Raw genomic sequence first — 16140 nt, 5'->3', positions numbered from 1 at the left:
TCAATTCTCCCTTTTCTCACTTACAGAACAGCACCAAAAAAATGTATAATATGTCAAAATCAGCAAGACAATCTGCTCATATTTTTTTGTTAGAAAAGATATTAAATTTGGTCTGAAGTGTTTACCTGGCAGCATTGAGGGATACTGACAAAATAATTACAAAAATTTTCAGGCAGCTTAAATACCACAGGGGGTTAGCTATCCACATGACAATAATTTTTGTGGGTAATTATCAAAATGGACCTCATTAAGTTTTGTTTTCAGCTAATAACTTTAAGAAATGTTTGTTTTCTGAAAAACAGAGCAAAGATAATGCTTTTCCCGCAGAGAGAGAACTGAGAGCGAACAAATATCCTGAATAAGTCAATGCTAGCATATGTATGAAACTATCATCCTCTTCCTTCTTAGGGAAAGATGTAAAGATGAGCCCACCTAGCTGACTGTCCTGTCTACTGTACAAGGCTCCCACTTTGTGGGTAGTTATACATGGAACTGATGTTAAAGCTGAAACTCCAGTACTTCGGCCACCTCATGCGAAGAGTTGAGTCATTGGAAAAGACCCTGATGCTGGGAGGGATTGGAGGCAGGAGGAGAAGGGGACGACAGAGGATGAGATGGCTGGATGGCATCACCGACTCCATGGACATGAGTTTGAGTAAACTCTGGGAGTTGGTGATGGACAGGGAGGCCTGGCGTGCTGCAGTTCATGGGGTCGCAAAGAGTTGGACACGACTGAGCAACTGAACTGAACTGAACTGATACATGGAACAGTTGCTTTTTTTTTCCCCTCAGGGAGAATGTGCTGGAGCACACATTGATACCATCATAAAGTAGTAAGGCAGGAGGTATAGATGTCTTTTTTCCTCAATGTGATAGTCTAGGAAATTGGATCTGGTCTCAGATAGGAGTCTCTTCTCCAAATCTGCCTGCTTTCATCTTACTTTCCTGAAAACATGTCTTGTGGATGTGGCTAGGATGCAGTGTTCTAATATCTGTGTTCTCCAGAAAGAAAACCATTTAATGCGGTCATGGATATCATTTCTGAGATGAACACAGCTGACAAATACTCTTGAAGGTTCCTTAACACCACTACAAGTATATGAATCCTAGCTAGCGAGAACCTACACTGATCAGTGATTCAAGAGCAGGCCAAATCAGTCTTCAGACTATGTTTTGTTGACACATTTCATTTTGAATAGAAATGTCTATATGGGAATGCCCACCTTTCCACTAGAAGCTGGGTTTTCTAAGCCATTCCTAAAATGTTTTATTTTGAGCTACTGAGGATAACAGGAAGGATATAAGAGGTTCACTGATGCTCTGGATAAAACTTAAAATTGTTTTCAGAGCTTGTTATAATACTAAGATTTGGGGGAAAATAAAAGTATCAGATGAATGTAACAGGACTGAGTTAGGCATATCTCACAGAGAGTAAGTGCTCACTGGTTTTTACAGAATAAAATGAATTCCTAGTCCTGTGTGTGAGTGCACCCATTCACACACACATACACACACATATACACAAACACATCACACTCTTGGCTTATGTCTCCCTGTTACCAACTGATAGACTAATCAAGTCAGCCTTATCAGTTAAGCAACTCTTTTCACAACCTGGATTTTCAATTTGCATCATCAAATTGAGAGAAAAAAATGGGCAATTTGGTGGCTTCTTGTTGACAGCAGGCTCAATTTGTCCTCCTTCGTTGGCATGAATTATAATCTCTGCTAAACTTCCTGTTCTAAGGAGGTTTTAATGGTGACTGATAGAGCCAGTGCAAGTGTAAAAAAAAAAAAAAGAAAGAGAAAATGCTTCTGTGTGACAAGATCAAGCTTCCTCTCCCATCTTTGCTAACACAAAGCACTATTAGGATCAATGTGGTACTCCGTCTGCACTATAGTATGAGGAAATGCCTTGAAGATGACAATGAGTTTATTAGAAGACAAAGAGTCAAAACTTTTCAAGAGTGGGGAAGGGCCCAAAGAAAAGGAAACTATTGCCTTGGAGACTATCCCCTCTTGCCATACACACTCAACAATTCCCAGCTTCAAATTTAGAAAACAAATAGGATTAAATTAACATGCATATTATAGAAAAAATACCATCTCACATGAAAATTTATTGAGTGAAAAAGATTGCTTTTTATTGCATTCTACAACAGATTGTGCTAAGAGTCATTTTGGAAGAATATGCAGCATTCAGAAGTTGTATCTCCTCATGCAGTCACTCAGGCACATTTTATCTCAAAGTGCGTGCACAGACTCAGACAACTGCAAACAATTTCAGCTATAACCTAGAGCGATTTTCCACACCCTGTACAATGAAAATGCTACAGCCTGGCGCAACTTGTCAAGGCTGAGAGCATGCACATATATGTATATATTAGTTATCTGCTTGAAAAGACAACAATTTAGAATAAGAAAATATATAAGCAGCATTCATGTAATACAGAATTCCTGAGAATAGTGTGTTATACAAATCTTTGAGAAATAATTTGTATTCATATGAAAACCATGATATAAAATATTTCTGTCAACTAAAGCTCAGTTGTCTAAAACTTATATACTGTGAGGGGCTGTCAATATTTTGCTGTCAACAATGATGAAGATATAACTAGATTCTACTGCATTGATTCACAAAAGGAGAATTTCAGATAATTTTTTCATTGTTTCTCTATTTTTCCATCGATTTCAAAAATATCAGAGAAGGCATTTCCTAAATCAATGTATTACAATTTTTATTAAAAATACCTTTTTCTTTTCATATTATTCCCACTAGGCATCAATACGATTTTATATGGTTATATAAAAATAACAGAAAGAGACAAATTCTCAAGGGCACAGCTATCTGTATTCTTTACTATAAGGCAAATATCTTTGCCTTGCATCCCTAATTGTAAAAGGACATAAATGTCAGGTTCATTTATGTCTTCAATAAGCATAGAGAGTATTTATCCTCAGGCATGTGTATACATTTAACCAACAAAGAAAAGGAAATGTAGATGCTACAAAATGGAAGTATTTAAAGTTTCTTTGTGCAGTTAGTACAATCAGTTACTGTGAATAGGCAGGTGGCAGAAAAAAAAACCTCTCTGGAATCTGAATGGAATTCCCTTGAGAGTCTGAAGTTCTTCCTCTTGCTCAGAATCAGAGGGCAGGTAGGGAAGTAAGTATTTTTGACAAAAAGCAACCAATCACTGTGATTTATTTATCTCTGGAGAGAAAGAAGGTAAACTAACATAAAACAAAACAAAAAACACTTCCATTGTTAACATTTTTTAAATAGTGAAGATAAACTTTATGATTTTTCTTGCTAGAGAAACCCTTGCATATATACAAAGTAGTTTTATTTCCATTGGGTTTAATCTGGTCTTTATATATTTTGGAAATAACTGTACCTTTAAACAACACACAAAAAAATCACATATGTCTATGAATGCATGATTGCATACGGGCTTCTCTGGTGGCTCAGTGATAAAGAGTCTGCCTGTCAATGTGCAAGATTTGGGTTCGATCCCTGGGTAGGGAAGATCCCATGGAGAAGGAAATGACAAACCCCTTCAATATTTTTGCCTGGAGAATCCCATGGACAGAGAAGCCTGGCAGGCTACAGTCCATGAGGTCTCAAAAATTGGGCATGACTTAGCAACTGAACCACAACCACCACGATTATGCATGCCTCATCCCATTCCCAGAAGAAGAAAATTGAGATTAGCTTTGTTTTGCAAGAAAAAGTATCTTGATTTCTACTATATATTTTCTTAATTCAACTCTTTTCTTTTTTCCCATCCTGCCCCCATAGTTTATGCCTCCACCAGACTTTCTTTATTTGAATGCTTCCTCCAACATCAGTCTGTGAACATTCATGCTCACAGAGTTCAGAGAAACAGCAGCTCCACAACAAGCAAAAACAGTATCTTTCACAATCAATTTGACTTTGTTTCTACTGAGTTTTGAAAAATAAACCAAATCAATCTACCAAAGAAATAACAGAAAACTCCCTTCAGTGATGAAGAGAAAGTAAAATTCAAAAAACTGTGTTATTCTACAAATAATATAAATTTATATTCATGCATTGTTTTCATCAGCTCATGAGCAAGAGTGCACGTTGTTGGAAAAGCTTACGTGTTGCAAAGCATCTGGCTTCTGTTTTCCTGAATAAACAAGCTACAATGGAATACTGTATAACTGGTCTCAGAGCTGCATGAATTGTATTAATTACTTGTGTTCCGTATTGCAAGGTGCAAAAGTACAAGGAAAATCAATATATTTACAGCATTTCAAGTTATTCTGTGAGAACTGTAATAAATCAGGGAGGTGGAAATTAAGTATACTATAAAACAGCCTTCCACAGTAAAATACGGATTCATTATCTTCTAAATGATATGAGAATGAAAATCCATATTTTATAACAATATGACTCCACTGGACTTTAGTAAAGGAGAGAAAAAGGCAGTGAAAGTGAATCTGCTAATAATAAAACAGATTTGAATGCGGCCAATGCAATAGAGTATTATTTCAATGAATGGTGTTCTTTTTGGAGTCTTAGATTTTTGGTTTGACTACTGAAGTTGTGCAACTCTTCAACTGCATAGTCAGTGAAAAACAATATGAATTTCCTGTGACACAGATCCAAAAATCCCAGCAAGAAACAAAGGAAATTCCTATAAAACAGTAAGTTGAAGGGACGCGGAGTTCTGGCAGCAAAGACAATAACTGATTTGTCATTTATTGGTAAGTAGCTCAACTCAACCTAAGGTTCCAAAGTCAGATTAGTGTGCACATGAGGACCACATGATATTTTAAGTCATGCCTGACTTGTGTACAGTTACATGGAAATCTGTCATTAGAAACCTCATCATCACCCTCCCTAGTATACTGTGTTGATGGAAGGTGGAGGTTTCCAAACACACAACTCCCTGAGGCTGGTTCTGAGAATTAGACCCTGGCTTCCTGCAATGTCAATCTAAGCATTTTTTTTAAGGTCTTGAGCCATTTTTCTTCTTCCCTAGAAGACTGGATATTTCAAATCCAGAGATGGCTGTGATATATTTCCAAATATCATACTATACATGTGGTTTGCCAGGTATGCCTTCCTCTTAGATCCCACCTAGAATTATAATTTGCCATCACGTCCACTAACAGTATTGCCCCCATTGGGCAACAGATCCACTAAGGCCATTCATGGTGAACAGGGTGACCACTTTTTCTCCGCTGCTGTTGCAAGTGTTCTAGTTCAGCCTCGTACATCATTTCTTGGACTAAGTACTTCTCCCGCCTTATTCGGTCATATAGGTTCTTTGGTACATCCGGAATCAGGTATGCGATGAAAGACTTGATCCCAAAAACAAGGTGCTGAAAGGTTAAGAGGAGAAAGTACATTTTCAACGATTCTGAAATGCTAATTATAAACCAAAATAGTCACGAACAATGCTATGTTTGCCTTACAATCAAGCATCAGAACTCAGTATGTACCACCTAGAATATTTTGGGGATATTTCAGGGATATCCTAAAACTATATTGGAGATACATTTATTGCCTTCCATCTAATAAGTATTACAACAAAAACGTGTTGATGTCAGCTTACAAACACTGAATGAGTCTGACATGCACACCCATAAAACCTTTATATACTATGCAATACTGCTATGATATGCATTGTCATACATGGATAAGAAAGACCATACACAGGGAAAATTCCTGCATTATAAGATGTTATAAGACACAGTGTATGAACCATACAGAATACAGTGAAGCTGTGAAGCTGAGTTTGGACTCAACCCCCAACATACACATTTTTCAGAATTTCTACTCTATTAAAATCATATATTATTATAACTGCTCTAAAAATCTTATCTTTATCAACATTTAGTCTATGATAAAATATATTATACTAAAATAAACTGATAAAAGTATTGCATTAAAAAAAGCAGGAACAAAAATCAAAAGGTAATATGCCTGTGATTAAAAGTACAGATGCTGAATGAAATTGCATTTGAATCTTACTCCAACACTCTTAGCTGTGTAACCTTATGCAAATCACTTATGTTCTCGATGTCTCAGCTCTAAAATGATGCTAATATTGGTAACTTTTAAAGGTTGGTATAAGAATTAAAAGAGCAAATATATGTGAAAAGTTCAAAGGTGTGCTTGGTACAGTATAAACACTGCTTAAATAGTACCTTCAACTATTATAAATGCATCTTTTTTCTTTTCCCGTGAATAATAGGTCTTTTAATTTCTCGTTAAAAATAATCTGATTGATAGAGTTAGGATGATCTGTAGAAAAGAACCCATTCACTAATTTAAATTGTAACAAATGATTCTAATTTTTACTTCTGTGCTCTTGAGTCACATTGATTAAAAAAAAATCTGACTGATAGAGTTAGGATGATCTGTAGAAAAGAACCCATTCACTTGAAAGACTTAGGACTTAATCTCTCTGTGGAAAGGAAAAAGGTACTTTTAACTGGGCTTGCTGTACGTGTCCAGGGAAATAGCACTGCATAGTAAATCATAGAAATGCAAGTCATACTTTCCCATAGACAAGCAGATCAAGAGTTTCTTTCCTGACCAAATACTTGATATGCACAGAATATCCAGCAGTGTGACTCAAGAGCACAGAAGTAAAAATTAGAAACATTTGTTACAGTTTAAATTAGTAAGCAGGAATATGCTCCAAGTCCTATGTGGTTCAGTCACTCAGTCATTTCTGACTCTTTGTGACTCTAAGGACTGCAGCATGCTAGGCTTCCCTGTCCTTCACCATTTCCTGGAGCTTGCTCAAACTCATGTCCATTGAGTTGGTGATGTCATCCAACCATCTCATCTTCCGCCACCCTCTTCTTCTGTTGCCCTCAGTCTTTCCCATCATCAGGGTCTTTTCCAGTGAGTCAGCTCTTCACTTCTCAAAAAGCCAAAGTATTGGAGCTTCAGCTTCAGCATCAGTCCTTCCAATGAATATTCAGGGTTAATTCCCTTTAGGATTGACTGGTTTGCTCTCCTTGCAGTCCAAGGGACTCTCTGGAGTCTTATCCAGCACTACAGTTCCAAAGCATCAATTCTTTGGCACTCAGGCTTCTTTATGGTCCAAATCTCATATCTGTAAATGACTACTGGAAAAACCATAGCTTTGACTATATGGACCTTTGCCTGCAAAGTGGCGTCTCTGCTTTTTAATACGCTGTCTAGGTTTGTCATAGCTTTTCTTCCAAAGAGGAAGCGTCTTTTAATTTCATGGCTGCAATCACCATCTGCAGTGATTTTGGAGCCCCCCAAAATTACAATCTGTCACTGTTTCCACATGAAGTGATGGGATCGGATGCCATGATCTCCAAGTCCTATACAAAAGTAATAAATGAACCTACAAATTGATTCTCAGAAATTGATATGCAAGTATGGCTTAATACTAAAAAGGAAATCTTTTTTAAGTTAGATTTTAATACCCATTTATCAAGGCACTGTCACAACCAGTAACAGATGACAATTTTCTTAAAGTGATAGAGTTTATCTTAAAAAATCTACAGCAGATAATATACTTTAAAAAAATCAGAAGTATTTCCATTGAAGATGGAAACAAGACATGGTTGTTCACACTGCTCCTATTCAACATCCTATTGAATTGAATAGGATCCTATCCCATTTCCAGCTATAGAGTAAGGCAAACAAAAGCAATGAAACTTTGGAATTCAAGATGCAAAACTGTTGTTATTTGCAACTGGTATTTTCATTTGAAAAGACAATTCACCAGATTTACCAGACAGAATACTAGAACTTAAACAAGGAGGTATGATCATCTTAAAAACACTATTAGCATTCCAGCAAAAATCAAGCAAATCATGTAAGGAAGGTTAAGATAGTATTCATAGCAGCAATGAAAAACATCCATAAATTTTATAGAAATTAAAAGGGAAAAATAGCAAAAGAATATTTAAAACTCTATTAAAGGAATAGAACAATTTGAATAAATTCCATGTTCATTAATGAAACAACAGAGATTTTATAAATAAGTCAAAATTTGATTTCTACAAATGTAATTCTAACCAAAGTCTTTGCTCAATATTTGAAGGAACCTGATAAACAGTTTATATGAATGACTAATAATTCCAAATAGCTATGAAAATTTTTTAAATTAAGAGAAAATGTGGCAGGAATGGAAGGTCACTTACTTTATCAGATATGAAATATTTAAATATTGCATTTATATAGTGCAATAGTGATCCAGTTACAGACAGAGTGATAACTCAAAATACTGAGATCAGAGATATACCTGTGACAATATAGGAGCTTGAAATGCTTGAAATATAACAGAGATGGTTTTACAAGTCAGTGGATAGAAAATAGATTATTTAGTAAATCGCAGTGCAAAAATTATTTTACTATATGGAGAATAAAAAAATAACTTTTTCTTTCAGACTCTATAAGAACTCCAGGTATCTTAAAGACATGTGATAGGTAAGACTATAGAGTTAATAGTAAAATGTAGTAGAATACCTTTTTGAATTGTAGGTAAGGAAAGTGTCCTAAATAAGCAATACAGAATAAGCACACACCATGAAAAGTAAACAATTATGGGCTTGACTACATCAAAACGAACATTATCTGCTTACAGGTAAGACTAATAGGTTGTGGACAAAAAGTGATATCTGCTATGTATATAACTGGTTAAGATTAATATGTAAAATAGATAAGGAAATCATAAAATTTGTTAACAAATACACTGGAAACACAATCCAAAATGGACCAAAGTTATAATACACTTACAAAAAAAGGAAGCCTACATGGCTTTCTAGTACTAAAAGTGATGGTCAGTGCTATTAATAAACAAGTTATAACAAAAAAATTAAAGCAAAATATTACCTTACTCTTTTACAACTGCAAAATATTAGAAATCAGATACTGTGAAAATCTGGTGAAAATCCAGGAGAATTTTGAAGAGCACTCTCTCAGTATTATTATACATGAAACCAAGTATGCATATAAACTAACAATTCCACACCTGAGTAAAATATTCCTTAAAAACCCTTAAATGTGTTTACAAGATAACATGTCCAATAGTCTTAATAATAGACACATTGAGGTAGAGAATTATTGTAGGTCTAAGTACCTATCTTAAGGAGCATATGGTATTTAATTTTGATGAAATATCATAAGTGACAAAATAAATTACAGATCTCATGGATAGATGTCTCTCTAGATCTGAAAAAGTACAATGGCAAAAGATAACATGAGTTATTACATAATACCATTGAAGTAATTCTGGAAAATAGTACTTTAAGTAATACTATACACACATACACACACACATACATATATTTATAAACAAACATATATTCAAATAAAGATGTGGAACATCTTCCACAGAAGAAGAGAGAGTGGGTGCTTATGGAAGGAGTGGGTAGCAGGGAATGAAAAGAGAGGGGGAAAAAAGAAGGCATCATTGGTGTCATGGATCCATGATGGTAGGTTGCTGGTAACTGAGGCATTTAATTAAGTTCTTAACTGTATCAGGCTGGCTATATTTTAAGCAAGGCAATGATACTGTAGCTTCTCTAAATTTCTTCCCAAGACTACAATCTAGTATTATTGCATCACTGTGATCATCAAAATCTGTGCAATTTTTATAAAAGTGTTCTCAGGCATAAATTACTGAATTATTTGTATGCTTATACAAATACATATGATTAACTATAATTAGCATTGATTGTTCAGAAGATAATCTCTCCATCCGATGAATAAAATGGGTCCTTTTGTCAGATTATGAAAATCATTCTTTCCTTTTTAAATTTGGTTACTATGGTGCTCATAACTAAGTTGAAGTACAGTTGATTTATAATGCTGTGTTAGCTTCAGGTATAAAGCAAAGTGACTGAGTTATATATATATATACATATACATCTATTTTTTCAGATTCTTTTACCTTCTAGGTTATTATAAAATATTGAATATAGTTTTCTATGCTATATAGTAGGTCATTTTTGGTCATCTATTTGATATATAGTAATAGACTCTTGAGAGTCCCTTGGACTGCAAGGAGATCCAACCAGTTCATTCTAAAAGAGATCAACCCTGGGATTTCTTTGGAAGGAATGATGCTAAAGCTGAAACTCCAGTACTTTGGCCACCTCATGTGAAGAGTTGACTCATTGGAAAAGATTCTGATGCTGGGAGGGATTGGGGGAAGGAGGAAAGTGGGGTGACAGAGGATGAGATGGCTGGATGGCATCACCAACTTGATGGACATGAGTTTGAATGAACTCTGGGAGTTGGTGATGGACAGGGAGGCCTGGCGTGCTGCAATTCATGGGGTCGCAAAGACTTGGACACGACTGAGCGACTGAACTGAATTGAACTGAATATGTATATGTTAATTCCAAACTTCTAATTTATCCCCCTCTTTCTCCTTTAGTAACTATACATTTGTCTTCTATGTCTGTGAGTTTGTTTCTGTTTTATAAATAAATTTATTTGTTCACTTTTTAGATTCCACAAATAAGTGAAATATATTTGTCTTTCTCTGTCTGGCTTACTTCACTAAGTGTGATAATATGTAGGTCCATCATGGACCTAGAGATTATCCTAGTTTTCTGGTATAAACACTCTTTAACTAACATTATTCATCCCTTGCTTTTTTTGTACTTGTCACCGTGGTTTCATTGTATTTAAATCTTTTACAGGTACATAGTCAGCTCCAGTTTTGGAAGTCACTGAGAAACTGAGCTCAAAAAGACAATTAATGTATCAGTTGGAAAAGTGTTTATCTACAGTAATTTTATCAGCCTGTGACTAACCTCAAACACAATAATGAAGGCCAATCTAGCAGCGAGGATATGCCAGTATTGTAGGGTGAATTCATAGGGTTTGGAACTCCAAGGAGGACCTCTGTAGTCTCGGTACCTAAAATCCACAAAAACAGAGTTTGGAGAATAGAGATCAAGATGTGAAGATCCCAAATGTTCTTTATTTGCCAAAACTTCAAAATGACAATTTCAATGGGCCCATTAACATGTTGAATGGAGGAGATGGAATGGTGAAAGCAAAAAGAAAAGACAGCTATAATTTTAAAGTACCTGCAATACCCAGATTTTCCTATGCCAAGTTCACTCAGGTCAAAGAAGGATAGGCTATTGTTGACATATCCTGTTAAACAACTGAAAAGAAAAGAAAGCATCATGTGACTCAGATTCATAAATTTCTAATCCAACTCCTTCATTACAAATGATGGGGTTTAATAAGTGCAGTTATGCCATTCTTTCTAATTATAAACTCCAAGCAACTCAGCTCTCTGATTCTATTCCCTGACTCACTATACCTGTGATTATACCTTAATGAGACCAACTCTTGCCTGCGATTTCCCTGCAATAGTTTCTGTCTTGCCCTATCACCTGGCTTATATTTTGTTAAGTGTTCACTGCAAAGAGTCGGACACAACTGAGCGACTGAACTGAATTGAACTGAACTGAACTGATGCAGTGGGCAGGTTTCCCTGGTGGTTCATACAGTAAAGTGTCTGTCTGCAATGCAGGAGACCGGGGTTTGATCCCTGGGTTGGGAAGTTCCCCTGGAGAAGGAAATGGCACCCCACTCCAGTATTCTTGCCTGGAAAATCCCATGGACAGCGGAGCCTGGTAGGCTACCGTTCATGGGGTTGCAAAGAGTCGGACATGACTGAGCAACTTCACTTTCACTTTCTTTCATGCAGTGAGCATTGTGGTTATTTCATATGCATTGAAACTGCATAAATATACTTTTATAAATATGCATTATATACATGTTACAGTATTTGGATAATTATAATCAAGCAGCCAGTTGATAAAAATGCTTATTTGTGATTTATTAACTTATTCAATTTATATATTGAGGACCTAAAATTTGTTAGATAATTATAGATACTTGGTACTCAACAATAAACAAAACAGGCAAAATTCCCTACCCTGATGGTTCAGTATTAAATTGTAATCAGGGTCAACTTTTACAATAACTTTAGAAGGTTATTATTTCCACCATGTGGATTAAAAAAAAATAATATATACAGAAACTAAATGACTTTCTTTAGTACTATAATTCTCAAAATTTCTGGTTTCAGATAGCCTCTACATTTAAAATAGGCATTGAGGATCTCAAGGAGCTATTTGCATAAGGGCAACCAGGTAGCATTAGTGGTAAAGAACCCGTCTCCCAATGCAGAAAATGATAAGAGACAAAGGTTCAATCCATCGGTTGGGAAGATCCCCTAGAGGAGGGCATAGCAACCAACTCCAGTATTCTTGCCTGGAGAATCCCACAGACAGCAGAGCCTGGCAGGCTACAGCCCATGGGGTTGCCGAGCTGGACACGACTGAAGCGACTTAGCATGCAAGCATGCATATCAATTGATATTTATCGCATTAGAAATTGAAAGAGAAATTTAGAAAATATTTATGTTAACTCATTGTAAATAACTATCAAATCCATTCAAATAATATAAAAACACATTTGAAAAATATATATTCCAAAAGAAAAAATTGGAGTGAGAGATGACACAGATTTACATGTTTGCAAAATACCTTAATATCTGCCTTAATAGAAGACAGGTAAGATTGAAAGCAGGAAGAGAAGGGGACAACAGATGATGGGATGGATCACTGACTCAATGGACATGAGTTTGAGCAAGCTCCAGGAGATGGTGAAGGACAGGAAAGCTTGGCGTGCTGCAGTCCACGGGGTCGCAAAGAATCAGACACGACTGAGCCACTGAACAGCAACAAGATACTCATGTGTGCCCCATCGTGTCCAACTCTTTCGACCCCGTGGACTGTAGTCCACTAGGCTCCTCTGTCCGTGGGATTTCCCAGGCAAGAATTCTGGAGTGGGTTGCCATTTTCTCCTCCAGTGGATCTTCTTAACTTAGAGATTGAACCCAAGTTTCTTGGGTCTCCTGCATTGGCAGGTGGATTCTTTACCACTTGAATCACCTTGGAATACCTGCATTAAATCTGCTGCAATGTGTTGTTTTTGTTGAAAGTTAAGTAGAAAATCTGGCCTCATACGGATTAACTAGTTGGAAAAAAGAAGACTACTTTAATATTTCAGATAAATGTCAGTACTTTTCTTTGGTATTCCACCAAAGCCCTACCTATGGCAATTTCTCAAATTTTGTTGCAAAGTGGAATCTTAAAGTTTCAATGAACTTTCACATATATTGTTTCATAACAGGTCTATCTTGTAGTCTGAATTCATCATTTATCCAAGCATGATTCTCTGATATCAAATAGGGGCCATTTGGAGAATATCTTTTCCCTAAATCAGGGGTCCCCAACCTCTGGGCCACAGACTGGTACCTGTCAGATCAGCAGTAGCATTAGATTGGAAATAAAGTGCACAATAAATGTAATGCACTTGAATCACCCCAAACCATCCCTCCTCTCCCAGGTCTTGAAAAACTGTCTGCCACAAAACTGGCCCCTGGGACTGCTGCTTATGCAGATATCCCATGTGTTGATTTATTTTTTCCTGAAGAGCATGAAAAGCACAATTGTTAATATCACCACTGATTTTTATCAGAAAAAATAAATACTGGGAAACTCTCAAGCCCAACAAACATTCTTGATTATTTTCCTTAAAATGACAAGCTAGTTTTGTGCATTTTATAAAAGAGTGTTTGCTAAATACCCAAGTGGGAATACTCATAGTTTGTTTGGTAATTGTTCTTTGTCTGGCAATTGTTGAAAAACATGCTGGTTTGGTATGCAGCTCCAACAATCACGCAGGTGCTCTCTGACACTCCCATCACACTTCAGGGTATAGCACAAGTACTTCATGCACACTTTGTGCTTTGTCAGATAGAATATTGAGAAAACATTTATTCAAGGGTAGAGACTTGATACAATTAATAATTATTACTGCTTTATCAAAGATATTTTGAAATGTCTTTGTTGTTGTTCAGTTGCTAAGTCATGTCCAACTCTTTGTGACCCTAGGTACTGCAGCACACCAGGCATCCCTATCTTTCACTACCTCCTGGAGTTTGCTCAAATTCATGTCCATTGAGTCGGTAGTGGTGTTCAACCATCTGAAATTTTGTACTGGCATCTTAAAAATGGTGACTGTAGTGAGAAATACAATCATTACTAGTAGTTTTTGGTGCCACTGCTTTGAGTGATGCAAAGCCACCAAAAATTTTTATCCACCAGTGCTTTTGTACCATCTGTGCAGACTTCAATGTGATAAAGAAAGCAAATAGTATCTTAGTATTATTATGAAAATAGTATTGACCTCATGAACACTGAAGAAGACATGCAGGCCACAAACTGAGAACCTGCCTGGAACATAACGTTGTTAGAGCTTGGGTTTGAGTGCCCATTTATCTTATTCTAAACCTCCAAATATTGACTGTAGGATCCCACTGACTTCTCCCCCACTCCCTGTCCATCCTAGACCTAATAATTTATCATTTCAGCTGATCTCTTGCCAACATTCTCCTCTCCACTGCCATCTTGCCCTTTTGCCCTCTTGCTCTAGAAATCTCCAATCTGAATGACAGTACTCCAATTTAGCTGCTAAGCATATCCAGAGAAAATTAAATACAGGTAGCCCTTGTGAATGTGTGGTTTCAACCTCACATAAGTTCACCACATCTCTCCTTGAAATGATTCTGCATCCCTAGTCACTGCTTATGGAGAAGGGGTCATATGCTGACTAAGTGAAAAGTCGGGACTGGAATGTAAAATAGCTGATGCCCAGCCAATCTCATTCTCATCTGCCGCTAGGTGGCAGTAAAGACACTAACAAACAATGCCTGTGAGGAAGAGGGCTGCCAATTGTGCTATGTATTTCAAATCTTTCCTGCTTCTAGACCATTTTGAATTAAGAAAAAAGGGACTTTGTGATTTTTCACTGCTAATATTAAAACCTTCTTTTTCAGTGTTTCGTGTTTTACAGTTCATAAAATATTACCTCAGACATCATTTCTGAAACAAAGTTCCAGATTGATGATGCGCCTTTTAGTAAGAAGCAAAGTTAATACTTAAGTCTAGGGAGTTTGACTTCAAGTCAACAATCTCTTGACAAGACTCTAAAATATAAAATAAAATCTCATGTATTTATTACCTCTCTTTGAAAAATTGAGATATTTGTTTGTGTTGAGAAAGGCACTGCAATGTTCTGAGACAAATTAGTTCATCAGCAGAACTAAGAGCTGATGTCTTCCTAACCAGGACTCAGCCTGCTGGGGCGCAAGTCCTGTACCTAGATAAGATGCAAGCCCAGAGCTGCTCTTGAAGGGAGGAGAGGCAGCTTCTCCTATCACTACTAATCACCTATCACTACTTTCATGCCTAAAGCTACCCTCTAGCTAAAAATTCCAGTTTCTCTCCCTTTCATTCTTCCCTAACACACATTTTCAAGAAGGAAAGATCTGGAAAGTCCATGTCCCTTAAGGCAGTGGTTCCATCAATAAAATGAGAAATTTTGTTCCCCAGGGACCATTTTGTGATGATTGGAGACATCAGTGGTTGTCACAACTCGGGGAGCAGGGAGGTTGCTTTTCGTATCCACTGGGTAGAGGCCATGGGTGCTGCTAAACATCGTAAGATAATTCCCCTCCTAATCAAAAACAGAATTATCTGCTCTACAGTGTCAATAGTGCAGAGGTCAAGAAACTATGGAAGTATTGATTTAAATTTTAATGAAAAAGAAAAAGGAGGCAGGTCTAGGGTATCCTTTTCTGCATCCTTAAAATCTCCAGCAGTAAATTCCTTTAGAAAAATCTCTTATATAGCTGACAGTTTCTTTACATTCTGCATCTCCTCCCAAACTAGTTTAATTCCCTTCAGTAATCCAATTAACTATTATGGGCCTCAATTTCCTGATAGCTCAGCTGGTAAAGAATCCACCTGCAATGCAGGAGACCCCGATTTGATTCCTCGGCTGGGAAGATCCGCTGGAGAAGGGATAGGCTACCCATGCCAGTATTCTTGGGCTTCTCTTTTGGTTCAGAGGGTAGAGAATCTGCCTGCAATGTGTGAGACCTGGGTTTGATCCCTGGGTTGGGAAGATCCCCTAGAGAAGGAAACAGCTACTCACTCCAGTATTCTGGCCTGGAGAATTCCATGGACTGTATAGTCCGTGGGGTTGCAAAGAGTCAGACAGACTGAACGACT

General features: G+C 36.8%; 1 protein-coding gene across 1 annotated transcript in view; it reads right to left on the bottom strand.

Annotated features, from left to right (window-relative positions):
- Window positions 1-2118: 2118 nt before the first annotated feature.
- ANO3 (anoctamin 3) overlaps window positions 2119-16140 on the bottom strand; it is a 460052-nt gene continuing 446030 nt past the window's right edge. Inside the window, exons 25-27 of the mRNA XM_069553832.1 lie at window positions 11071-11151; window positions 10792-10897; window positions 2119-5355 (exon numbers count right to left, since the gene is read on the bottom strand). Coding sequence (XP_069409933.1) covers window positions 5173-5355; window positions 10792-10897; window positions 11071-11151 — 370 coding nt within the window. The 3' untranslated portion in view covers window positions 2119-5172. The remainder of the gene's footprint in view (window positions 5356-10791; window positions 10898-11070; window positions 11152-16140) is intronic.

The sequence above is a fragment of the Ovis canadensis genome, chromosome 15 (genome assembly GCF_042477335.2).
Source record: "Ovis canadensis isolate MfBH-ARS-UI-01 breed Bighorn chromosome 15, ARS-UI_OviCan_v2, whole genome shotgun sequence".
Lineage (NCBI taxonomy): Eukaryota > Metazoa > Chordata > Mammalia > Artiodactyla > Bovidae > Ovis > Ovis canadensis.
The sequence above is the reverse complement of the archived record's forward strand: the minus strand, read 5'-3'. Positions and strand labels throughout refer to the sequence as shown.